The sequence below is a fragment of the Octopus bimaculoides genome, chromosome 28, assembly GCF_046866305.1.
Source record: "Octopus bimaculoides isolate indiv1 chromosome 28, ASM4686630v1, whole genome shotgun sequence".
NCBI lineage: Eukaryota > Metazoa > Mollusca > Cephalopoda > Octopoda > Octopodidae > Octopus > Octopus bimaculoides.
The window spans coordinates 9,879,501-9,905,747 of record NC_142955.1 but is presented as its reverse complement, the minus strand read 5'-3'; the positions used below and the strand labels follow the sequence as shown (position 1 = coordinate 9,905,747).

Genomic DNA, 26,247 nt, shown 5'->3' with positions numbered 1-26,247 from the left:
TTGTTCATGGCATTAATTGCCTTTTTGTTCATATCGACAGACCACTTGCGTTTTCGAGCGCGTTGCATATTTTGACCAGGAAAAGGACTACAGCCGTTTGAAGCAAAATGTTCGGCAAGTTCTGTCAAACTACTGTTATTGTGCCTGACGTCGAATAATAATAATAATAATAATAATAATAATAATAATAATAATAATAATAATAATAATAATAATAATTGTCGGAGTCTTGGAAACAGTGAGTAAAAATCTTCAGAAGTACATGGAACAAATTGGGGCTGCAGTAAGGGTGTTACCTTAGTTCAATGGTAATAAACAGCTGGTACCGTAGTACATCTCCAGTGTTAGAAGCTGTGCAAAGACAATAAATAATAATAATAATAATAATAATTACAGGCTGATATCTTGCTTGCCACTTTTCCAGATGTACGGACATCTGGAAAAAAATGGAGTCGTGCCACATGAGCAGAAAGGTTGCAAGCGTAAGTGCAGAGGTACCAAGGATCAACTCCGGAAAACTAACTTAGCCATATCATGGATCTATTATCAAAAGGCGTACAATATGATCCCACATTCTTGGATTATGGAATTTATGAACGTATTTGGTATTGCATTGAATGTTGAGCGATTAGTTGGAAAATGTATGGCAAAGTGGAGGACGAAACTGACAGTATATGCAAGAAGTTTAGGGACCGTAGAAATCAGGAGAGGCATCTTCCAAAGGGACTGCCTGTCCCCACTGATACTTGTACTGTGCATGATACCACTAACACTGATTTTGGGAAAAGCAAAGGCTGGGTATGTATTCAAGAGCTGCAAACAAAAAGTCAATCATTTGTTATTCATAGATGACCTCAGACTTTATGGTAAAGATGAATCCCAAGTCAGTTTCCTCGTTGATGCAGTGAATACTTTCAATGCTGATATCAGAATGTAGTGTGGACTGAAAAATGTGTGGTGTGTTAGTCTTGAAGAGATGCAAAATCAAATGTATGGACGGGCTAGCGATACCATCGGGGGAGGTTATGAAGCAGATAGAAGAGACAGGCTATAAGTACTTGGGGATATTGGAAATGAATAAATTGATGGAGAAAGAAATGACAGAAAAATTTAAGGTGGAGTACTTGCGTAGTCTGAGACTGATCCTTAAGTCGAAATTAAAGGGACGGAATAAGATTGAAGCTATAAACACCTGAGAAGTTTTATTACTTAGATATGGAGCAGGGTTAATCGCATGGACAGCAGACGAACTAAACAGCTTAGACAGAAAAACAAGAAAGTTGCTGACTAGATGTGGGATATTCCACCCAAAAAGTGACAAAGACAGGCTACGTACCAAGAAAAAGAAGAGGAAAAGGACTGATTGTATGCGAACACAGCATTAGATCAGAAGATAAAGCTCTGTATAAGGACTTGAGAATGAATGAAGCTGAAAATAGGTGGATAAAGAAAAGAATACCTGGACAATTTCATAGGAATGTTGAAGATAAGATAAACAGCGAAAAAAGATGGCTGTGGATGACTAAAAGTGATTTAAAACCAGAAACGGAGGCTCTAATCTGTGCTGCCCAAGAGCAAGCGTTGAGAACCAGTTACATCAAATACAGAATGGACAACACATCAGAAAGTGATAAGTGCAGGATTTGTGGACAAAATGGCCACTAGCCCAGAAAGAATATAAGAGAGGTCATGACAATATAGCAAAGATTGTCCATTGGACACTGCAACAAGTATGGACTTGATAGAGCAAAAAAGTGAAACGAACATAAACCCGAAGGCATCATTGAAAATGATAATGTAAAGATCCTATGGGATTTTATGATTCAGTGCGACCATGAGATATAGAATAGGAAACCAGACATAGTGTCAATTGAGAAAGAAAGTAAACAATGCTGGATCATAGATATAGCACGCCCAGCTGACAACAAGGTATGCGATAAAGAAGAAAGAAAAGTCGATAGATATGACAGGTTAGCTTGGGAGGTTAAACAGTTGCGGTCGATGAAAAGGGTAGTAGTAGTACCAATAATTGTCAGAGCCCTGGAAACAGTGAGTGAAACTCTCGAGAAGTACATGGAACAAATGGGAGCTGCAATAAGGGTGGGGCACTTGCAGCAAACAGCACTGGTTGGAACCGCTCGAATACTCCGGATGGTGCTCAAAAAATAAGGGGTATTACCTTAGGTCACTGGTAGTGACCAGCTGACACTGTAGTCTGTCTCCAGCGTTAGAAGCTGTGCAAGGACAATAAATAATAACATTAAATGGTATGAGCATGTGTCTAGTAATGTGCTAGAAAGTAAGAAATATAAGATGTTGTGCGACATTGTAATAGAAGCCAGAAGGCCTGGTTTAGCAGCAGCAGCAGCAGTAGCAGCAGTAGACAAAGAAAACAGAAAGTTCCAGGTAATTGACTTTACAGTTCCAAATGTTTGAAAATGTCAATATGAGAGGTAAAGGGAAAATAAGAAAGTATCAGGAACTAGACATTGAGTTACAGAGACTATGGAAAGTGCGGGTAAAATGTATCCTTGTAGTTATAGGTGCATTAGGAACTATCCCTAAAGATCTGAACAGATGGATAGAGAAAATAAGCATGAAAGTTAATTTTGTGCAGCCCCAGTAAAGTGTTATTAAGGACAGCTGGGATACTTCGCTCTTGGCATCTAAGGTTACTTGTTGTAGCCCGATGTTAGGGATTCTTCCTTTTCAACAGTTTAATCTGTATGAAATAATAATGATAATAATAATAGCATCAAGAGGGATGTGAAGGATATCGGAATAGAGTACCCAAGTAGAGCTGTTGCCAAAGGTTTGCCTTCTTGGCATGGCCAGAATCATCAGAAAAGTACTAGATAGTTGAAAAAAAAATAACAGGTAGCATGGTACTGTAGGTTGCAGTCAAACCTTTTGTAACAACTCTGCTAGCTATACTATCTCTCTATATAATGTTTCATTGTATCTATTGTGACATGTTGGATTGTTGTGACAAAAAACAGAACAACTCTCCAATTTATTAAATATAAAAACTGAAATCAAAATTATCTTTTACAGGTGCAATGTGTGAAAGTATAGGACATGACATTGTTCCAAATGGTAATTATATTTTCCAAACATTTACTGATTTTAAACTATGTGTTATCTTTTCAAACATGTGAGGTAGTATTTATACCCAATTAAATGTAGATGTTTTGTTAGATCAAACTATACTGCCGTAGATACCATGACAGAAACTCTCATATTAGCTGTTATGTATCACCAGTAATCCCTGGTTCAAAGAAACTAATTTCCAGTCATAGTCCACAACAGTTGAGTGTCTTATAGTGTTATCCACAATATTCTCGATTCAATGTATGTTATTCAAAATGGCCACTCTCTCTCTCTCCCTGAACATCAAATGCGCATGCCCTTTATATCAAGGGAGGTCACTCAAATCATAGCGCAATTTGCATAACATTCACTTCCTCCTAAAAAAAAATATAGGTCAAGCCTTTCCGGGGCTTTCCGAATTCTTTGAGGGGATTCTTCTTTTTGTTTTAGAGGGTTATCTCTAGGAGGCGAAGATATTTCAGTTAGAACTCTGTCTGGCTCTTGAGGGACCACAAATGCCTGGGTTAAGTCATCAGTTGGGTTCAATTTTTCCTGATAGTGCTAATTGTTTTGTAGATACTGTGGTTTTGTGACCATCTGGCTAACGAATGTGAGCGCATTGGGGATTGGCTTCGATCAAATCAACTTGGTCAACGATAGAGTCATACTTGCTAATGCGATTGTTTCTTTGCACAAGTACAGGTCCTGGGTTGAGAAGTCATGATGACATAGATGTTCCTGCAGCTGAACGTCTTTGATAGTTAAAGAGACGTTCATGAGGAGTGGCATTGATGGACGTACAAAGTAGAGATCTGATTGAATGCAACACATCTGGAAGACCTGTTTCCCATGAAGATACTGGAAGGGCTCGGGTTTTCAAAGAGAGTAATACTGACTTCCAAATAATACCATTCATTATATCTTCCTACTTGACTGTTCCCGGTGGGATTGTACGGTGTTGTCCTACTTGTTGCAATGCCCTTACTAAGGAGCCATTCTCTCAATTTTGTAGACACGAAGGCAGTTCCACAGTTGGAATGTACATAAGGCGCAGGAGTGGCTGTGTGGTAAGTAGCTTGCTTACCAACCACATGGTTCCGGGTTCAGTCCCACTGCGTGGCACCTTGGGCAAGTGTCTTCTACTATAGCCTCAGGCCGACCAAAGCCTTGTGAGTGGATTTGGTAGACGGAAACTGAAAGAAGCCCGTCGTATATATGTATATATATATGTATGTGTGTATATGTTGTGTATCTGTGTTTCTCCCCCCCAACATCACTTGACAACCGATGCTGGTGTGTTTAGGTCCCCGTCACTTAGTGGTTTGGCAAAAAGAGACCGATAGAATAAGTACTAGGCTTACAAAGAATAAGTCCTGGGGTCGATTTGATTCGACTAAAGGTGGTGCTCCAGCATGGCCGCAGTCAAATGACTGAAACAAGTAAAAGAATAAAAGAATAAAAGAACTGGGCATACCGAAAACTGAAAACAAGTCTGTAAAACATTTTATCACAGTCTGAGCTGATGTGTCAGATAATCAAACGGAAACTGAGAATATTCGTCAACAATTGTTAGAAGATAAGGATGCTTCGTGGAAGGAATCGGGCCACTTATGGCTGGCAGGCATCATCAGCGATACTTTGCATTCCTTGTTGCATCAATGTCCAAGAATTCCAGGGTGCACGTTGGGTATATATTAAAGATTAATAGAGAAGACGGTGTGTACCAAAAAGCAATTTATTATTACAGTTGTTCCGTTTTCATGATGCACTGCTCCCTAGTGAGTGTGGAACGGTGCAATAACATCAGATGCAACATACAGTGTAAAGAAGACTCCTCATGTGGCATAATATGCTTTTGAGTGCGGGGATTTACATCTCTTGCGGATTTTTCCAGCAGCGGTAATCACACGTGCGAAGGGCTGGCCGCCATATATTTATATAAATATATATAATATATATTTGATACATAAATATTGTGTGGTAAGTAGCTTGCTTACCAACCACATGGTTCCGGGTTCAGTCTCATTGCGTGGCACCTTGAGCAAGTATCTTCTACTATAGCCTCGGGCTGACCAAAGCTTTGTGAGTGGATTTGGTAGACAGAAACTGAAAGAAGTCCATCGCATATATATATATATATATATATATATATATATATATATATATATATATATACACACATATTTATATACATATATATATATATATATATATATATATATATATATATATATATATATATATATATATATGTATGTATATATATGTGTGTCTGTGTGTGTGTATGTTAGTGTGTCTGTGTTTGTCTCCCGCCAACATCACTTGACAGCCGATGCTGGTGCGTTTACATCCCCATAACTTAGCGGTTCAGCAAAAGAGACTGATACAATATGTACTAGGTTTATAAAGAATAAGTCCTGGGGGTGATTTGCTCGACTAAAGGTGGTGCTCCAGCATGGCCACAGTCAAATGACTGAAACAAGTAAAAGAATAAAAGAAAAAGAATATATAATATATAAATATATGCATATATAAATATACATATATTTAAACATATATAAGATATATATATGTATATAATACGTAAATATATATAATATATATAATCTATAAATATCATATATATTATAAATATATACTATATATATAATCATCATCATCATCATCATCGTTTAACGTCCGCTTTCCATGCTAGCATGGGTTGGACGATTTGACTGAGGACTGGTGAAACCGGATGGCAACACCAGGCTCCAATCTAATTTGGCAGAGTTTCTACAGCTGGATGCCCTTCCTAACGCCAACCACTCAGAGAGTGTAGTGGGTGCTTTTACGTGTCACCCGCACGAAAACGGCCACGCTCGAAATGGTGTCTTTTATGTGCCACCCGCACAAGCCAGTCTAGGGGCACTGGCAACGATCTCGCTCGAAAATCCTACGGGAGCCAGTCAGGCGGTACTGGCAACGGCCACGCTCAAAATGGTGCATCTCATGTGCCACCCGCACAAGAACCAGTCCAGGGGCACTGGCAACGATCTCACTTGGCTTGCCAGGTCTTCTCACGCACAGCACATTTCCAAAGGTCTCGGTCCGTAGTCATCGCCTCGGTGAGGCCCAATGTTCGAAGGTCTTGCCTCACCACCTCAGCCCAGGTCTTCCTGGGCCTACCTCTTCCATGGGTTCCCTCAACTGTTAGGGTGTGGCACTTTTTCACGCAGCTATCCTCATCCATTCTCACCACATGTCCATACCAGCGCAATCGTCTCTCTTGCACACCACAACTGATGCTTCTAATGTTCAGCTTTTCTCTCAAGATACTTACACTCTGATGGGTATTCACATTGACATTACACATCCAACGGAGCATACTGGCTTTATTCCTTGCGAGCTTACGTATGTCCTCAGCAGTTACAGCCCATGTTTCACTGCCATGTAGCATGGCTGTTCGTACGCATGCGTCATACAGTCTGCCTTTTACTCTGAGTGAGAGTCCCTTTGTCGCCAGCAGGGGTAAGAGCTCTCTAAACTTTGCCCAGGCTATTCTTATTCTAGCAGCTACACTTTCAGCGCACCCACCCCCACTACTAACTTGGTCACCCAGATAGCAGAAGTTATCGACTACCTCTAGTTTTTCACCCTGGAATGAGATAGAAGTTGTTTCCTGTTTGTTTACAGTCTTTATTGCACCTGAACATCTGCCACAAACAAAAACTAACTTCCTAGTTAACCTGCCTTTGATGTTGCTGCACCTCTTATGAGTCCATAGCTTGCACCGGGTGCATCTTATAGAGTTACTACCTACTCCTTTTCTACATACTGAGCAGGGCCATCTACCTGAAGGGGTTTGTGTTTTATCTACCTTCCTACTTATTAGGATTTTGGTTTTAGCTCGGTTGACTCTAAGGCCCTTCAATTCTAGACCTTGCTTCCACACCTGAAACTTCTCCTCTAGTTCTGATAGTGACTCCGCAATTAGGGCAAGGTCATCAGCATAGAGGAGCTCCCAGGGGCAACCTGTCTTGAAGAACTCCTCTGTGATTGCCTGGAGGACTATGATAAATAAGAGGGGGCTGAGGACGGAACCTTGGTGGACCCCTACCTCTACCCGGAATTCATTGCTGTACTCATTTCCAATCCTCACCTTACTGGCAGCATCTCTGTACATGGCTCGCACAGCTCTCACTAACCATTCTTCCATCCCAAGTTTCCTCAAATAAATATATTATATATAAAAACGACGTATAATATATAATATATAAATATATACAATATATATATGTGTGTGTAATATATTTTCACACACACACACACACATATATATATATATATATACATACATACATACATACATACATACATACATACCACGCCAGCTTAATTTAATTAGTCCTTAGGCGAAAGACACTTGTTGTTATGTCCTGTTATCATTTTTATTGTATTTGTGTAACATTGTTCGTTTTTTCCGTCCTTGTTTCCGTACACATTCGCTGCTTTCTTACAAGGAATCTAATGCTCTTAGCTTAGTTTTTCCTTGGAGCAGGCCAGATTGGAGCAATCTCGAGTATAACCAGCCGAAATTGCAGAGATAATCTGGAACTCGACTGAGGAAAGAAATCTCCAAATGACCCATCCTTGTTTTCTTTGTATCATCTGTCTGGATGGTTTGTTGTCCCTTTTTTGTATCACTTAACTGTCTGGATGTTTTGCGTTCTTGTCCCATTTTGTATTATATATATATATATATATATATATATATATATATATATATATATATATATATAAATATATAGGATAGTGGTACAACAATGCACTCATATTTACTGGAAATAGCAGTCGATAATTTATGATGCTATAGTAAAGCTTCACTGTATATATATACTGACAAAGATGTTTGCGCGTGGCAAGCATAAAAAATTTCATCTTACCTGTAGGAAGAACATTAAATAAATGTACAACATAGGCGCAGGAGTAGCTGTGTGGTAAAAAAGCTTGCTTACTAACCACATGGTCCCGGGTTCAGTCCCACTGCGTGGCATCTTGGGCAAGTGTCTTCTACTATAGCCTCGGGCTGACCAAAGCCTTGTGAGGGGATTTGGTAGACGGAAACTGAAAGAAGCCCGTCGTATATATGTATATATATGTGTGTGTGTGTGTATGTTTGTGTGTCTGTGTTTGTCCCCCTAGCATAGCTTGACAACCGATGCTGGTGTGTTTAGGTCCCCGTCACTTAGCGGTTCGGCAAAAGAGACCGATAGAATAAGTATTAGGCTTACAAAGAGTAAGTCCTGGGGTCTATTTGCTCGAATAAAGGCAGTGCTCCAGCATGGCTGCAGGGAAAATGACTGAAACAAGTAAAGAGTAAAGAGTAACGCAGATGTGGATAATCTAGGACCTATATATAGTTTATATATAAATTATATTTCTGCAAAAACTTTAGTGATAGTGAATGTATAAAATTTTATTTTTATTTTGGAAATGTGGTTGTACTGTATGTAGTCTTAATTTTTATGAAGAAAATTTTAATGTTGAAGAAATAAATGCCTAAATCAATGATATAACGAATCAAAGAATGATATTGACTTACTTCTTTCAGGAACAATTTATTTAGGTGAAAGTGTGACACTTTACATTACAGTCCCGAACATGAAGAGACCTGTGGTTTGGAAAAGCCTTAACTACAAATATGAGTGCGATAGAACATGCGCGGACGGTGTTGACTATAAAGTTACTCAAACAGGCAATATATCTACGCTCTGGATTCGAAATGTATCTTGGAAGTTTTCTACATGGATATTTTATGATGACAATTTGCATTATGCACAAATTAATTTGGACATAAATGGTAAGGAATTTCCTCCTCCTCATCCTCCCTCCTCCTTGCTTCTTTATCGTTGATGCATACAGCAGCTATTGTCCCATGTTGCTTCTCTTTAAACATGGTGTGTAGCTTTGAGGACTCCATGTCTCCAAGCATTTTTTTCAGTTCTGCTAGAGTCATCATCATCATCATCATGAATATTTACAGTCCATTTTTCATGCTGGCATCGATTGGAAGGTTTGAAAAGAACTGGCAAAGCTAGAAGCTGCACCAGATCCCATAAGGTATTTTGGCTTGGTTTCTATGGCTGGATGCTCTTCCTAACACCAACCATTACACAGTGTGTTAGATGCTTTGTATGTTGCACCAACACCAGTGCGTTTTACATGGCTCCAGCACCAGCCCTTTTTACGTGGTACCAGCACCCCACTTCAATGCTTTTTACGTGGCGCCTTAATTTCAAGTCTCAATTCTGTTGTGGGTAGATCTTCTCGAGTATAGCAATGCTCCACATATCTTGGTCCTCATCCATTTCCTTCATAAGGTTCAGCGTTTGGAGATCGGCCTTCAGTACTTCGTCCCATGTCTTCCTGGGTCCCCCTCTTCCACAACTTTTCTCCATTTTAAGTAGGAAATTTAAGTTTACTCTCCTTGCAAGAAATGGTTTTATACGCAATGGGTTTTTCTGTTCAGTGTTAGTTTTTTCCTCCTCACTAAGAGACATAACTCCTGGTATTTCAATATCATTTTTTAGAAAAATACTACAGATGTTTCAAGTTTGATTATTTTTACACAACAAGAAAACAGGATTTGGAAGCTGAGATTTTGTAAATGATATCTGTCTGTGATAACATTAAGCAAAACATTACGACAGAATTATTAGCTAGAATGTTCCAACAATTGGTATGAGCACCAACCTTTACCTGTAGCAGAAAGTGATCACATGAAACTCACATGGGATATGCCAATATATACAGACAAAATGCTACAACATAACCGACCAGATATCACTGAAGGAACCCAAAGAATAGACTTGCATTGATGTAGCTATATTGTTAAGACAGAGGTCGAGAAAGTTAGGAAGTGAAACGAATCCATAGAGCTTTAAATTTTAGTGTGGTGCATATAGTGAATAGTACACCAGGGACCTCCTAAAGAGGGCAATATTCTGACATGAAAATCTGCAAATACCAAACTTCTTTGGAAGTATTCACATGGCAGCAATACTTGGAAGAACTCATACATTGAGGAATGTGTTGCGTCTCTATGTATTGTGGGATGGAGATAATATTTTGTCTTGGTATAAAAGAAGAGCTACAGCAAATACTCTACTCAATACCACAGATTTGCTTGTCTCTTGTTTGACCTTAACCATTTGAGCATGTCCCTTGGTGACTGACAATATGTGCATTTCTGATCATGAGCAGAAGTAGTGGGGAAGCATCATAGCCATGTGTTGAGAGGAATTTTTGGGGGGTTTAGATAATTCACATTTGGAAACATGGGTATTTCATTCAACATCCTTAAACAAACCTTATTCAGAGACCTTTCGGGCAGGATGGACTACTCGGCCTGACGAAAATTCTAGCTGGGCCCCAGCTTCAAGGTCATGTACTGTTTTCTTGATATGAGATCACCATATTGTGCACATATGATTGTATGCATGTGCCTGGTGTACCCTTATCAGACGGGTAGTCATGATGGGTATACAGGGCTTCATATATTTTACCCCAGTGTCACTTTGATGGCATGCACTGCTCTCTCATTGAATAATAATAATAATAATAATAATAATAATAATAATAATAAGTAGAGTATGAGGAGAGTGTCTGTCATCCTAGTAGTTGTAGGGGCACTCCGAGCACTAACAACCAAGTTTGAGAAATATATCAGAGAAATTAGAATTGACATGAGAGCAGAGCAAACCCCAAAAACTGCTCCACCGGTAATTGGGTGTTGAATGTCTTCCATGAAAATTAACAACCAATTATCAAAGTTTATAATGTGCTGAAAAAGTCACTGTGAGAGCTTTGACAACAAGCTGCTGTCCGCTCTCAACCAGAGCAAACAAGACTGAGCACTGTGAGAAGTAAAACAATAATAATAATGATAATCACCACCATAGGCAAGTATCTTAATGCAAAACAAAAATTTTCTATCAAATCTTTTTACTTTTTACTTGTTTCAGTCATTCTACTGCAGCCATGCTGGGGCACTGCCTTGAAGAATATTTAATTGAATAAATCGACCCCAGTATTTTGTTTTATTATTAAACCTGGTACTTATTTTATTGGTTCTTTTGCTGAGCCGCTAAGTTGTATGCATGTATGTATGTGTGTGTGTGTAGATATATATATATATATTATATATATGATTAATAAATTCAAAAAGGGATAAAAATATTTTACATATATAAATAAACAGAATTCTCTCCTTACCAAAAACGAACAGTGTTCGTTTTTGGTAAGGTGAGAATTCTGTTTATTTATATATGTTTTCCTGAACAATACTATGCTGATGAGCGGAGTCTAGATTCATTCTAGTAATTGCAAAATCGGTCGATACATAGTTGAGTTATTTAAAAGAAAGTTGGTCTTCTTCTGTTGGTTGTTTTTCCTCGCATTCGGTACTAAATGTGTTTATTTTGGGAAGTCCAGTGTGTAGCATTATTCTGTAGTAATGCCCCTTATATGAATATATATATATATATATATATATATATATATATATATATATATATATATATATATGGTCCAACGAGTAGCTAGCGGATTACCTCTTGGTTAGATAATTACCACTTCTGAGGTTCTGCTAGCTGTGAAACATATGTAGCCTGGATTTTATCTTCTTCATTCCTTAATTTTGGAGTATACATACATACATGCATGCATGCATACAAACATACATACATACATACATACAAACATACATACATACATACATACATACATGCATACATACATACATACATATATATATATATATATATAAGTTCAAATAAAGGTTACCAACGTCATTAAGGGATAGCAAAATTCTATGAAAGTACTGGTTAGTTACTTATACAAAGAACATTGAACATTACATTTAATACTCTACTTCAAGGTAACTATATAAACTATGGTTTATATATATTTATTATAATAAGATGAGAAAATAGAGAGGTAATTAATAAATTATTATTTATCAATTAAAAAATCGACAAACATCCCTTACAGCTGTTTCAATTCCAGACCTTCAAAAAGTTAATTAATTAAATTAAAAATTATTTGAAAGTCGAATCTCTTCAGAGGTAGATAAAGATATACAAAATAGGTGTTAATTTCCTGCATGTTGAGTAAACAGCTGTAAACTGTTAACTGATAAAATTTATGGATAAAGAACAGTATAAAAATGGTAGAGACCTTAGAAGGAGAGTAAGGTTGTGTATATTGGAGTTGTAAAGTAAAAATATAACAATATATTCATCTGAAGTGTTAAGTATAAGAAAGTTCAAGTAGATATAATTGGTAAAAATGCCATATTGTGATATTATGTCTATCCTTATTAAATCAATATAAAATTAGTATGTAGACTTTAATTCAAGTGTGTATAGCTATTAATATTTAATTAAGGTGGAGGACATTCAGGCAATCTATTATTTGTAAATATCGAAATGGTTAAAAGACCAATAAGAATATTAACTTAGTGTTAGGGTGCATAAAAATTATAAATAAAAACATGAATAAAGTAAAATATCATCATCATCATCATCATCGTTTAATGTCCGCTTTCCATGCTAGCATGGGTTGGACGGTTTGACTGAGGACTGGTGAAACCAGATGGCAACATCAGGCTCCAATCTGATCTGGCAGTTTCTACAGCTGGATGCCCTACCTAACGCCAATCACTCAGAAAGTGTAGTGGGTGCTTTTACGTGTCACCTGCACAGAGGCCAGTCAGGCGGTACTGGCAATGGCTACGCTCAAAATGGTGTATTTTATGTGCCATCCGCACAAGAGCCAGTCAAATAAATAAATCAAAATAGAGTAAAGAGTGAAAATAGATATAGAGAGAAAAATAAATAAATGAATAAAGAAATATAAATTATTACCTTTCACCCCTTAAAAAATTAATATTGAGCTAGACTAATAAAGATAAAGAAGTATTGGGCGAAATTTAATTTTAAGGTATCAGATATGCAGCGTTCGTTTGATGAGATCCCGAACGTAAATATGTTAAGTTGCTCAAGTACAGTGATATGGTATCTAACATAAATAAATATGGAGATGTACTTGCACAGCAAGTGACCTGATCTGAGATCGTGTGCTGAAACACAAACAATTGCTGTGTGGAAGGTGTTTATAAACCATTTAAAAACACACAAAAACCGTTAGATTCACTTCAACATTTAAATTTAATTTGCCAAAATATTTTCATCGCTTTGAAACAGCAACCTGTTTACTGACAAAATCCCATGCTGCAATAAATACAAAAATAGGAATTAAAGGGAATAAAAAATATTCTAATAAAAGTGATAATAAGCGCTTAGATATGGATCAATTCAACAAGTTAAATTAAAATTTATTTATGAAAATATTTAAATAGTTAAATATAAAGCTCTCAAAACCGGAAGTAGGCTTTCATAGAGAGGTGAATGGCTAAAAGAAATCTAGGAATAATCTAATTTAAGGATATACCAAAGCGAAAACAGGTAGAACTAAATAAGTGCTATTTACAGTGAGTTAGGAAATAGCTACAGGTTTGGTTAGGAGTAGGACCACCTTTGGCAGTAATTACAGCTTCAATTCTATGAGGCATGGACTCATACAAAGTTTGAATTGTTTCCAAAGGAATTTTTGCCCATTCTTCAGCTAAAACAGTTTCCAGTTCTTGTACTGATGATGGTGGAGGATATCGACTCCTTACTTATTTTTCTAAAATGCACCATAAATGTTCAATAATATTGAGATCTGGGGACTGTGGTGGCCAGATAAGATGTTCAACTTCACTAGAATGTTCCTCATGTCATTCAGTAACAACTTTAGCTGTGTGAATTGGGACATTATCATTCTGAAAGATTGTGTTTCCCTCCGGAAACAGTTCCGCAACCATATGATGAATTTGATCAGATAAAATGCTTAAATAGTCTTGACTATTAATTCTAGCATGAAGGGAATCCATTGGGCCGCTGGATTTCCAAGATATAGTCTCCCGCCCAGATCATCACAGATCCTCCTTCATATTTAACAGTTGGAAGAAGGCAGTCTGGGTCAAATGTTTCTTTTGGCTGTCTCCACACGTATACTCAGCCGGTGGTTGGAAATAAGGTAAAGAATGACTCGTCTGAATAAATAACATTCTTCTACTACTCTAGGGACCAGTTCTGTAGGCTTTTACTCCACTCTAAAAACTTTGCAATGTTTGTTTTTGAAAGTAGTGGTTTTCTGATTGCAGCCCTCCCATGAAATCCAGCTTTGTGCAGCTCCTGGCGAATAGTAATTTTGGGAGCTGTACTTTTATGATCCTTTCTAACAAGAGTCCGGTGGTCCCTATCTGAAAGTTTCAGTTTTCTTCCGCAGTTATCTTTTGATGAGGAGATTTTCCCTCTTTCTCAAAGGCTGTCATTACTTCTTGATACATCAAACATTTCGGCTATGAGCACCAATAATTTGACCTCTTTAAAAGTCCAATAGATCTGTCATTTTAATGAATTTTAATTACCTTTTTCTAATATCTGAAAAGAAACAGCAATTTTAGCAAAACATATTAAAAAACACTAGCAATAAATAAAAAAAACATAAAAATAAACAAGCTTTTGACGGTTTTATAGATATTTCAAAATTATGATGCTATGATGCTAGGTGTTTCCATTATTTTGTCCAACCCCTGTATTTATTAGGTATGTATTTATTTTTATTACTTCTGCTAAGGAAGGAGGTTATGTTTTCATTGGCGTTGATTTGTCTGTCTGTCCGTCTGTGTGCAAAATAACTGAAAAAGTTGTGAACGGTATTTGATGAAACTTTCAGGAAAAGTTGGTAATGGCACAAGAAACAGATGATGAAATTTTGGTAGTGATCCATGAATTTTTATGGATTCTTGAAGGACTTTTCATTTGTTATATTTACTTTACACAAAGTATTACAATGTTACATTCTTTGATTATCTCCCTTAAAAACACGTTCATCATTTCCACTTAACCTATGGTGGCGTTGCTGTTTTCAAAGTTTATTTTCTTTTCTCTATTAGTAATTTTACTCGTGTATCTATCTTAAAATGAGCTGCTTTCCGGAGGTCTATGGAGCTTGCTGTTGTCATTGAGGTATTATAATTGCTTCAGATGATTCCTGTTTTTAAAGGTTTTTTTAAAAAAAATAATATGGCTGTGTTATTTTTTTTTTACCCCCACCAAGGAGGTTATATTTTTGCCGGCGTTGGTTTAGGAAATTGGGTGATTTTCAGCCTGCGTGTATATGGGTGGAAATGAGCTGCTTGGCGGAGGTCTGCGCTCTGCAAGTGCTTTTCTAGATTTTATTATTTTTATCTTCGACTTTACCCTTGCTATTATTATTGTAATTCATATTATAATTATAATTATTTTTATCAAGAATTTCATTTTTATTCTTAGTCTTATTTATATTTTTATATAAGATTTTCTTATAGTTAGCATTAATTCCTATAGGTTTGGTATTAGTATTGATGTCATTATGTACATTTGTTTTTATGCTAGGGATATTTCTATGTCATTACTACTACCACTACTACTACTACTACTACTACTACTACTACTACTACTACTACTACTACTACTACCACCAGCACCACCAGCACCACCACCACCACCACCACCACCACCACCAATTGTTCTTTGCTTTTTTAGTGAAGTATAATGCCTTCCATCCAAGTCTATGTGTGAAGTCATTTATTTTAGAAATAAGTTCTTTTATGTATATATTCTTTGGATGAATGGGTATGTATATATGTATTTATATGTATGTATGTCTGCATATATAGGCACATATGTGGTGTGGTGGTATGATAAGAAGTTTGGGTCCTTCCCACTATGTAGAACCTTTGGCAAGTGTCTTCTACTGAAGAATACCGAATGTCTTCCTGCTCTACCTGCCTGATAAGAAACTCTGACACTTGACCAAAGCCTTGTGAGTGGATTTAGTAGACAGAAACTGAAAGAAGCCTGTTGTGTGTATATATATATATATATGTGTGTGTGTGTGTGGGGGGGGGTGTATGTATATATGTAGGCATGTATGTATATATGTAGGCATGTATGTATGTTTGTGTGTATGTATGTGTGTATCTATGTGTGTGTTTCTGTGTTTGTTTGTCCCCGGCCACTGCTTGTCCACTGGTTTTGGTATGTTTATGTCCCTTTAACTTAGCAGTTTGACAAAAGGTACTAATAGGAGAACAGCAGGTTTAAAAAGAAAACAAGGTGGTGCCCTATGGCTGCAGTCTTGTAGCTGAAACAAGTGGGAGAAAACAAAAGAAAGAATATATATTACTCGTAAAGCATATCAACTCTTTTCACAGCTCTTAAACAATGTTTGTAATATATTTTTAGTGAAACCGAAAATTGAAATCAAACAGACAAGCTGCGAATACAAAGTAATGGCACTTTGTTCCTTACCTCCAACACACATAGAATGTCTATATGATAAGGTAAGTCAATGGAATATTATTTTATTTCTGTCTATTTGGTGGATGTATTCTGTTTGGCTCACAGTTTTTGAAATATTAAAATTAAGTAAGATTTTTCAAATTTGGTTTATCCATGTAATTTTTCATGCTAAATCTGATTTTGTTATTCATTTGTTCTAGAAAAATTTGAGGAAAATGTTACAGAGGTTTACAATTTGACAATTTTTATCCAATCAGGAAAGAGAATTTGAAAGCTGGGATAAGTTTTAAAGAATAAAATCATGTGAAATGTTGGGACAGGGGTCTTTTCTGTTTTACTCATGGTTTTCAATTCGTTTAATTTTTTTTTTTCCAGTTTGGTGTATTGATTTAGTTTTTTATGCTAAACATTTTTGGAAAAAAAAAATTTTTCATTCAGGATATTTCCTTTTTATACTGTTTAGATGCCTGGAATCTCTTCTGTTCTGCTCAAATATTTTGAAAATTTAACTGGATGTTTGATATTTATCACTCTCAGTACATGTTTTGGGGACACAGTAAGCCAATGGTTGTTCTGTGTATTCACCATCTGATCCTGGCAGAAATTTTTCTCATGTTCAGTTGGAGGGGATGCTTGAGTTTATTCAAAAGCAGACTTACCTCTTGTCCTTGATAGATTGGGATATAAATTGGCCTTTTCTCATCTTGTATGAAGAATACCGAATGTCTGATAAGAAACTCTGACACTCCCATAGCACTGGTGATGGACCGGATTGACTTGGATGGATCGTTGTCAATCATGGCCTGGATCTCACCAACAAATTAGGGAGTTCCTTTCTTACCATAACGATCAGAGTGAGTTTTCTGAGCTGCTGTACCTTTGTAATCACCATTAGACTCATCTAACTCTTTCCGAATCCTCTGCACTGTCATCAGATCGACACACAAACACTCTGAAATATTCATATTGGAGCTTCTGGTGCAAATTCCAAGCAGTACAGCATGTTTCCAAATTTCTGGTGGTTGTCTACTCCTTACACAGAGTTTGACCACCTCCTGCACCTACACCTTAGCCCGTTCATGGCGTCTGATGTCGCTTTTTAAACCAGACAGTGTTTTGAAAAAACAGCCACACAGATTGCACCTCTGATTTGCACTACCAATACCTGCAAGTAAGTTGTGCTCATTGTGGATCCTAACATGTCTTTTAAGACCCCCATTGGATTTGCAAACCCTCTGGCACACGCTACATTCAAACGTGTGCATAGACATATAATCAGAATAGCTGGTTGAAGTTTGTTTTCCATGGGTTCGCAGGTGAGATTTGAGGCCAGCCAAAGACAGACATGGTCTGTCACAGACTGTGCACACAAAAAGGTCCTTGTCATTCACCTTCTCGATCTTTACATTTTTCCTTAAATATCTCTTGAGCCCTGCTTGTGTCATCCTGGCCTCTTCAAACGCTTTCACTCCACTCCACACCATACATACATACATACATATATATATATATATATATATATATATATATATATATATATATATATATATATATACATATATATATATATACATATATATATATATAGGCACAGGAGTAGGTGTGTGGTAAGTAGCTTACCAACCACATGGTTCCGGGTTCAGTCCCACCTTGGGCAACTGTCTTCTACTCTAGCCTCGGGCCGGCCAAAGCCTTGTGAGTGGATTTGGTAAATGGAAATTGAAAGAAGCCTGTCGTATATGGGTGTGGTGTGTGTATGCGTGCGTGCACGCGTGTGTGTATGTTTGTGTGTCTGTGTTTGTCTCCACACCATTACTTGACAACCGATGTCTTGACAACCGATGTTGGTGTGTTTACATCCCGATAACTTAGTGGTTCAGCAAAAGAGACTGATAGGATAAGTACTAATAATTACAAAGAATAAATCCTGAGGTTAATTTGTTTGACTAAAGGTGGTGCTCCAGCATGGCTGCAGCCAAATGATTGAAACAAATAAAAGAATAAAAGAATATATATATATATATATATATATATATATATATATATATATATATAGTCTACAAAATCCACTCACAAGGTTTCGGTCCGAGGCTATATTAGAAGTCAACCTGCCCAAGGTACCACACAGGGGAACTGGACGCAGTACAATGTCGTTGTGAAGCAAGCTTCTTACTACACAACCATGCCTACACCTATATAATTCATTTCAATATATTTTTTTTTCTCTCAGAAACATTTGAAATTTACAGATACAGTTAAAAGCAACTGTTCTGATGGGAAAACCATTAGCAATGTCGGTACGTTAAAATTTAGCAAGTTTTCCGGAAATGTGAATTGCAGTTTTACTTTAGCCAAGATATTCAGTGAATACCGAATGTTGCAAATTGAATGTAAGTGAGCAATTTCATAATTTTAAAAGAATTCTTTAGAAAGTTGTTTTTAAATTTTCTTTCATCGTCATCATCATTTAGCGTCTGTTTTCCATGCTGACATGGGTCGTATGGTTTAACTGGAACTGGTAAACTGGAGAGGTGCGCAAGGTTCCGATCGTCTGTTTTGGCTTAGCTCCTACGGCTGAATGCCCTTCCAATATGCTAGGTGCCTCTTACGTGGAACCGGCACGAGTGTCTTTTACATGTGGTTGGCACGAGTGCTTCTTGGAGTGCTTATGTGGAGCCGGCATCAGTGGTTTTCACACGGTGCTGGCACAAGTGCTCATTACGTCGCACAGCGTGAGTGCTTTTTATGTGGCACTTATTACGTGATACTCTTTACATGGCTATATAAATATATATATATATACATACTTCATTTAAAATACAGAAATGCCTATAATAGGACAAAATTAGGGATAATTTCGAAAGGGAATGAAAAATAAAAACATTTACCAATCTATTTTCCGTACCATGGTTTCAAGCTATTTTAGCAAAATAAAATATTTCGCCAGGTCAGCTATCTTCAGCAGAATAACCTAGATAACATATAAACACAAGGCACTACATGGTTAATTTTTCAAAATTTACCGCGCATGTGCGGTTTACCTTATCGGCAGCAAATATATATATATATATATATATATATATATATAGCCATTGTCATCATCATTGTTTAATGTTAGCATGGTTTGACCAGAGCAGGCAAGCAGGGTTGCTGCACCAGGTTCCAGTATGATATGACTTGGTTTTACGGCTGGATACCTTTCCTAACACCAACCACTCTACAGTGTGTGCTACAAAGCGTTTTGCCCAGCAGTTGATAATCAAAATATTGATTTCAAGCTTTGGCAAAAAGCCAACAATTTTGGGAGAGGGGTTAAGTTGACTATTTTAATCCAAGTGCTGAACTGGTATATATTTTATCAACCCGGGGAAAATGAATGGCAAAGTAGACCTTAGTGAAATTTGAACTCAGAATGTAAAGACAGACGAAATGTTGCAAAACATTTGTGTTTTATTGACCCTGAAAGGCAGAATCGATGTCTGTGGAATTTCATCTCAGAAGATAGACAGATGAAATGCCACTAAGCACCAGAGTGCTAATGATTCTACCAGTTCATCACCTTCCCATGTGATAATACTCCATTATGATATTTAACATATTATAGCCCTCTTTCATGATCTTTTCTAGGTGAAGGTCCTGACCCATGGATTTGTCCTACCACTATAGTCCTTCTGTGTGTGTCTGTTCTATTCATTATAATGACCATAGCTGTTATCATTTGGTGCCAAAAAAATGGAAATGGTATTTCGATTTTATTCTTTTATTTAAATAATTTCTTTACAAGCTTCATGACCCAGTGCTACTTACTTTGGGTATATACTGTTGGTTTAAGTGTAAATTGGTTTCATATTTTAGCACAAGGCCAGCAAGTTCTGGGGTGAGTCTAAGTTAATTACACTGACTCAACTGTTCTGCAGGTACTTATTTTATCGAACCTGAAACGATGAAATGTTTAAGTTGACCTTAGCAGAATTTGAACTCAGAACGTAAACATAGGCGAAATGCCTCTAAGAATTTTGTCCACTCTACTAAAAATTCTGCCTGCCCATTGTCTTATGAAATCTAAGCATTAATTTCAAACTTTGACACAAGGCCAACAACCAGGGCAGAGAGTAAGTCGAATACTTCGACCCCATCACTCAAGTGTTGTTTAATTTATCGACCCCAGAGTTTGAACTTTGGACACAAAAATGGACGAAATGCCACTATTTTGCTTGGTGTGCTAACGATTCTACAAACACATTGCCTTCCCATGTAATAACACCTCATTGTGATGTTTAGCATATCATAGTACTTTTTTTTATGATCTTTTCCAGGTGAAGATTCTGTCCCAAGGATTTGTCTTACTGCCATTGTCCTTCTCAGTGTGTCTGTTCTTCTATTCATTCTGATGATTATAGTCATTATCTTTAAGTGCATAAAAGGTGAAAATGGTATTTTCATTTTATTCTTATTTAAAAACTTTGCTTCGGATGCTTGATGATCCATTACTACTTACTTTTGCTATGTACAGTTGGTTTAAGTGTAAATTGGTTTTGTATTTTTGGCACAAGGCCAGCAAGTTAAGGGGAGTGGCCAACTTGATTACATGAACCGCAGTACTCAGCTGGTACTTATTTTATCGAATCCTAAAGGATGAAATGTAAAGTTTACCTCGGTAGAATTTGAACTCAGAAAATAAAAACAAACAGAATGCCACTACGAATTTTGTCTGGTGTGTCAGCTCACCATCTATAAAATCTAAATATGGGTTTCAAACTTTAACTCTTTAGTGTTCAAATTATTCTATCAAACATAATGCTTATTGATTCACACTGATTTGAATTAATCATGCATTATCTCATATCTTCAAGATCTTGATGGTGTTACTACTTAATGTAGAATTAATATTGTAGGGTAGGTGTGAGAGCATGGATCTGGTCAGTTTGAACATAAAACAGATTAAATATTTTGGCCGGATATGGCCGGTTTAAATACTAAAGGGTTAACAAAGGCCAGTAATATCAACATCATTACTCAAGTGTTATTTATTTTGTCAATCCCCGAATTTGAAATCAGAATGTAACGACGGGCGAAATGCTGCTAACTATTTTGATTGGCATGCCAATGATTCTACAAACATATCGCCTTCCCATTTCATAATACTCCATGATGATATTTAGTATATTATAGTACTCTTTCATAATTTTTTCCAGGTAAAGAATCTCTCTCTGGAAGTCAAACCCCTGCTATTGTTCTTTTGGTCACTGTTTTAATTTCATTGATCATAGCTGGTTTCTGTCTGCTCAAGAACATAATACATTTGAAAATTCAGAAGACTGGAAATGGTATTTTGATTTTATTCTTTTATTTTGAAAATTTGTTTTAGAAGTTTGATGCCCCCTTCTTACACACTTTGGGAATATACTGTTAGTTTAAATGTAAATTGGTTTCATATTTTGGCACAAGGCTAACAATTTCAGGGATAGGCCTAAGTCAATTACACTGACCCAAATGTTCTGCTGGCACTTATTTTATTGGCCCCAAAAGGATGAAAGGCAAAATCGACATTAATGCACTATGAATCCAGAACGTTAGGATGGATGAAATAATCATTTTTACTAAAGGCACAAGGCCAATGCTAAAGCATTTTGCCTGGCATGTTAACGATTTTGTCAACTTGCTGTCTTGTAATAATATTGGTTTTAAACTTTAGCTGAAGGCCAGAAATTTAGGAGGAGGAGTTAAGCCGATTACATCGATCCCAGTGCTCAGCTGATGGCTATTCTATCAACCCTGAAAGGATGAAAGTAAAGTCGACCTCGGTGGAATTTCAACTCAGAATGTAAAGATGGATGAAATGCTGAAAAGCATCTTGTCCCACGCACATTTTGTCCAGATGAAATAATGCTAAGCATTTTGTTTGGCAAAATAACGATTCTGCCAACTTGATATAATAATAGTAATAATAATAATGGTTTCAAATGGGAGCATATTTATATAAAACTAGCAGGACCCGTGGAAATTCCACAACATAAGTAATCACATTTGGAATCATGGTTAGTATATCGAACATAAGCAAGCAGTTTCAAGTTTCTTGTGATATTCTGCCATTTAATAAGGTATTGCTTATTGACCTCCATCTGATACATTTGACATATGATGTTCTTTAGAGTTTAAAGAAATAAAAGATGAATTTAAAAAAAGATAAAACTTATTCCTACATGGTCTGATCAATAAGTATCCAGACTGTTGCTATAGTAATGAAGCTAAAGCATGGAGAGTAAAGCCATTTGACACAGATTGACCTTGAACTCCGCTGTGCATGTGTACTAAGTTTTAACATTCTAGCTCACTTCTGCTGTTTACAGCAGTGCTAGGAAGGAACGTGTGTAGCGTGTGATCATCACATTGTCCACAACAGAGAAAGTTGAGCAGAGAATCTGCATCAAATTTTACCAAAAGCTTGGTGATGCCTGCTTAGAAGCCTATGCAAAGTTTTCGAAAAGTTTTCATCATTCTTGACACAATCAAGGAGATCTTGTGCAACTGAAACCTGAGTGTCTTTTTGGTCAGCTGAAAGCAATTTTGGCACAAACTTGACAGACACGTGTCTCATATACAAATCTTCAGTGATAATGGACTGAAATGAACTGTAACTAATCTGCACATCCTCTGATAACTCACGGATGGTGACTTGACGATTTCTCCTCACAGCTGCATGAACATTTGTGATATTTTTCTCAGTTCTACTGGTTGCGGGTCTCCTAGAACGTTCGTCAATATTGACATTTTTTCAACCATCTTGGAAACATCTAAGCCACTTGTACATTTGTGTGCAGTTCATACGCTCTTCTCCATACAGTTTCTGCAACTTTGCGTAGGCCTCTGAGCAGGCATCACCATAACAACTTTCTGTCATGATCAATGCAACGATCACATGTTACACTCCTTCCTTCCAAGCACTGCTGTAGACAGCGGAAGTGAGCTAGAACGTTAAAACTTAGTGCACATGCACAGCGGAGTTCAAGGTCAAGCTTCGTTACTAAGGTAACAGTCCAAATACTTATTGATCAGACCTCGTATATATTGATTAAATGATTATTAGTTACAATTTTGTTAAATGTCTGTACCCATGTCTTATTTATTATCACAGAGAAGAAGAGATTGATAAGGAAATGAAATCATTTCGAAAGGAAAGGAAGATTGAAGTCATATGAGGTAATACAAAGTGCATTACTTCTTGTGCATCTGTTTTGAAATGACCTTAATGCAATTATTCTGGAGGCTGACACATCTTACACGTAGCACATGTTTATTCTTTGAAAAATAATCGTTTCCATTCTTTCTTTTTTTAGCTAATGTCATCAATCGTTGTCCGTATTTTATAAACAAATGTTTCGATTGAGCAGACTATAGATCCTTATGGTTTCACGGCCAACACTTGTTTTCTTAACAAAACAATTTCAAACTTGGGATACTGGTAGAATATGTCATATAAAACATATTTTTCTCTTAGCCTTCTTAATAAAAATTACTTCTTAATAAGTTATTTCATGTTAAAGTTGTCGTATTTCTGTAATTTCAACCAATCACTGACGTCTATTCAGCTGAATACAGTTAGTGCTGTTCGGTGTCAAGTGTGTTATTCCTTGTTTAATTATATCATTATTCCCTAGTAAGGGTTTAGGGTTTTAGGGTTAGGGTTCGGGTTTTAGGGTTAAGGTTTTAGGGTTAGGGTTGGGGTTAGGGTTATAGTTAGGGTTATGGTTATGAGTTATAGGGTTAGGGTTAAGGTTATGGCAAAAATAATCATAACTCTAACCGTAATCCTAAAACTAACCCTAACTCTAAAACCCGAACCCTAACCCTAAAACCCTAAAGCTAAAACCAGTACAAATGCATGAACGATGTCATAAATAACAGTGACAAACGAAATATATACCGCTGATAGTTGTTGTTGACAAACAACGGTACTAATTTTATTCAAGGGAAAAAATCCCGTAACACCGTTGTTTACATTCCACGGCGTAATTGTTTTCCCCTCAATAGACGTCAGTGATTGGTTGAAATTACCGAAATACGACAATTTTTTACATGAAATAACTTCGAATACAAAATTTTTTATATCTGTTCTATAACACAAAATATACAAGTATTCGAAGTTTGAAAGTGTTTCGGTACCAAAAACACTACATAAAAAAATGTTGGCCGTCAAATCATAAGGATCCCAGACATTAATTAATTGCATTAAAGCTCATACGTTAAGCAAGGATATTTTAAAAACTAAAAATATGTAAACAAACTACACACTGTTCGCTGTCCAGCCAGCGACATAGACCGAATTATTTTCCGATACAAAATATTTACATTTCTTTCATTTCACTTCAGTTCAGCGGTCTATCTATTTGTATATGTATTAATATATTTCTGTATTTGCATAACTTTTGATATAACGATATGCTCACTTGTCTACCACCTGTCTGTCTGTCTAAGTAACTATCGTTATCTATTTTCCCGTCTGTTGATATGTGTACCTGCTTACCTTCATAATACCGATAAACATTTAAGCCTAATAGGAAAAACAAAATAACAGCGACTGTGACTGAAATTAAATAGATCCAACAAAAGAGTACCTTCCACAGCCATTTGCTAAGTTAATTTCACTTTAATTTAATAATTTATCCATATATCTTTTAATGCATAAATTTATAGATCTTTGTTATTGCTTCATTATGTTAAACATTTTGATCGTGCTTGCGTTTACAACAGACAAAATGCAGAACAATATAAAACTTCTACCCCCCACCTTCACTTTCTCTCTCATTATATAGACCTTCTATCACTCTCTTTCTCTTTCCCTGTCTCTCCTCCTCTGTTTCTCTTACTTTTTTACTGATTCAACTATACACTTTCCGTTCTTTTCTTTGTCGTTCTTTCTCTGCCTCATTCTTTCTTTTCTCCCCATCTTCTCTCTTTGTGTGTATGTGTGTATATATATCATCATCATCGTTTAACGTCCGCTTTCCATGCTAGCATGGGTTGGACGATTTGACTGAGGACTGGTGAAACCGGATGGCAACACCAGGCTCCAGTCTGATTTGGCAGAGTTTCTACAGCTGGATGCCCTTCCTAACGCCAACCACTCAGAGAGTGTAGTGGGTGCTTTTACGTGTCACCCGCACGAAAACGGCCACGCTCGAAATGGTGTCTTTTATGTGCCACCCGCACAAGCCAGTCCAGGGGCACTGGCAACGATCTTGCTCGAAAATCCTACAGGAGCCAGTCAGGCGGTACTGGCAAAGGCCACGCTCAAAATGGTGCATCTCATGTGCCACCCGCACAAGAGCCAGTCCAGGGGCACTGGCAACGATCTTACTTGGCTTGCCGGGTCTTCTCACGCACAGCCCATTTCCAAAGGTCTCGGTCAGTAGTCATCGCCTCGGTGAGGCCCAATGTACGAAGGTCTTGCCTCACCACCTCAGCCCAGGTCTTCCTGGGCCTACCTCTTCCACGGGTTCCCTCAACTGTTAGGGTGTGGCACTTTTTCATGCAGCTATCCTCCTCCATTCTCACCACATGTCCATACCAGCGCAATCGTCTCTCTTGCACGCCACAACTGATGCTTCTAATGTTCAGCTTTTCTCTCAAGAGTTCAGCTTTTCTCTCAAGAGTTCAGCTTTACATATATATGTATATATAAATGGAACAAAAACACAATAGAGGGCATTAAAACGTTCAGACA

At 37.1% G+C, this 26,247-nt stretch overlaps 1 protein-coding gene and 1 pseudogene across 3 annotated transcripts in view; one reads left to right on the top strand and one right to left on the bottom strand.

Annotated features, from left to right (window-relative positions):
* Positions 1-26,247, top strand: part of LOC106868859 (uncharacterized) — a 42,488-nt gene that overhangs the window by 12,750 nt on the left and 3,491 nt on the right. For all 3 annotated transcript variants that reach the window (XM_089344168.1, XM_014914304.3, XM_052977393.2), the window contains 8 exons: positions 3,055-3,096; positions 8,681-8,929; positions 16,467-16,564; positions 18,754-18,913; positions 20,151-20,264; positions 20,840-20,947; positions 21,719-21,850; positions 23,659-23,723. In XM_089344168.1, the coding sequence (XP_089200294.1) occupies positions 3,055-3,096; positions 8,681-8,929; positions 16,467-16,564; positions 18,754-18,913; positions 20,151-20,264; positions 20,840-20,947; positions 21,719-21,850; positions 23,659-23,684 (929 nt within the window). In that variant the 3' untranslated portion in view covers positions 23,685-23,723. The remainder of the gene's footprint in view (positions 1-3,054; positions 3,097-8,680; positions 8,930-16,466; positions 16,565-18,753; positions 18,914-20,150; positions 20,265-20,839; positions 20,948-21,718; positions 21,851-23,658; positions 23,724-26,247) is intronic.
* LOC149130528 (uncharacterized) lies at positions 3,119-4,190 on the bottom strand (annotated as a pseudogene).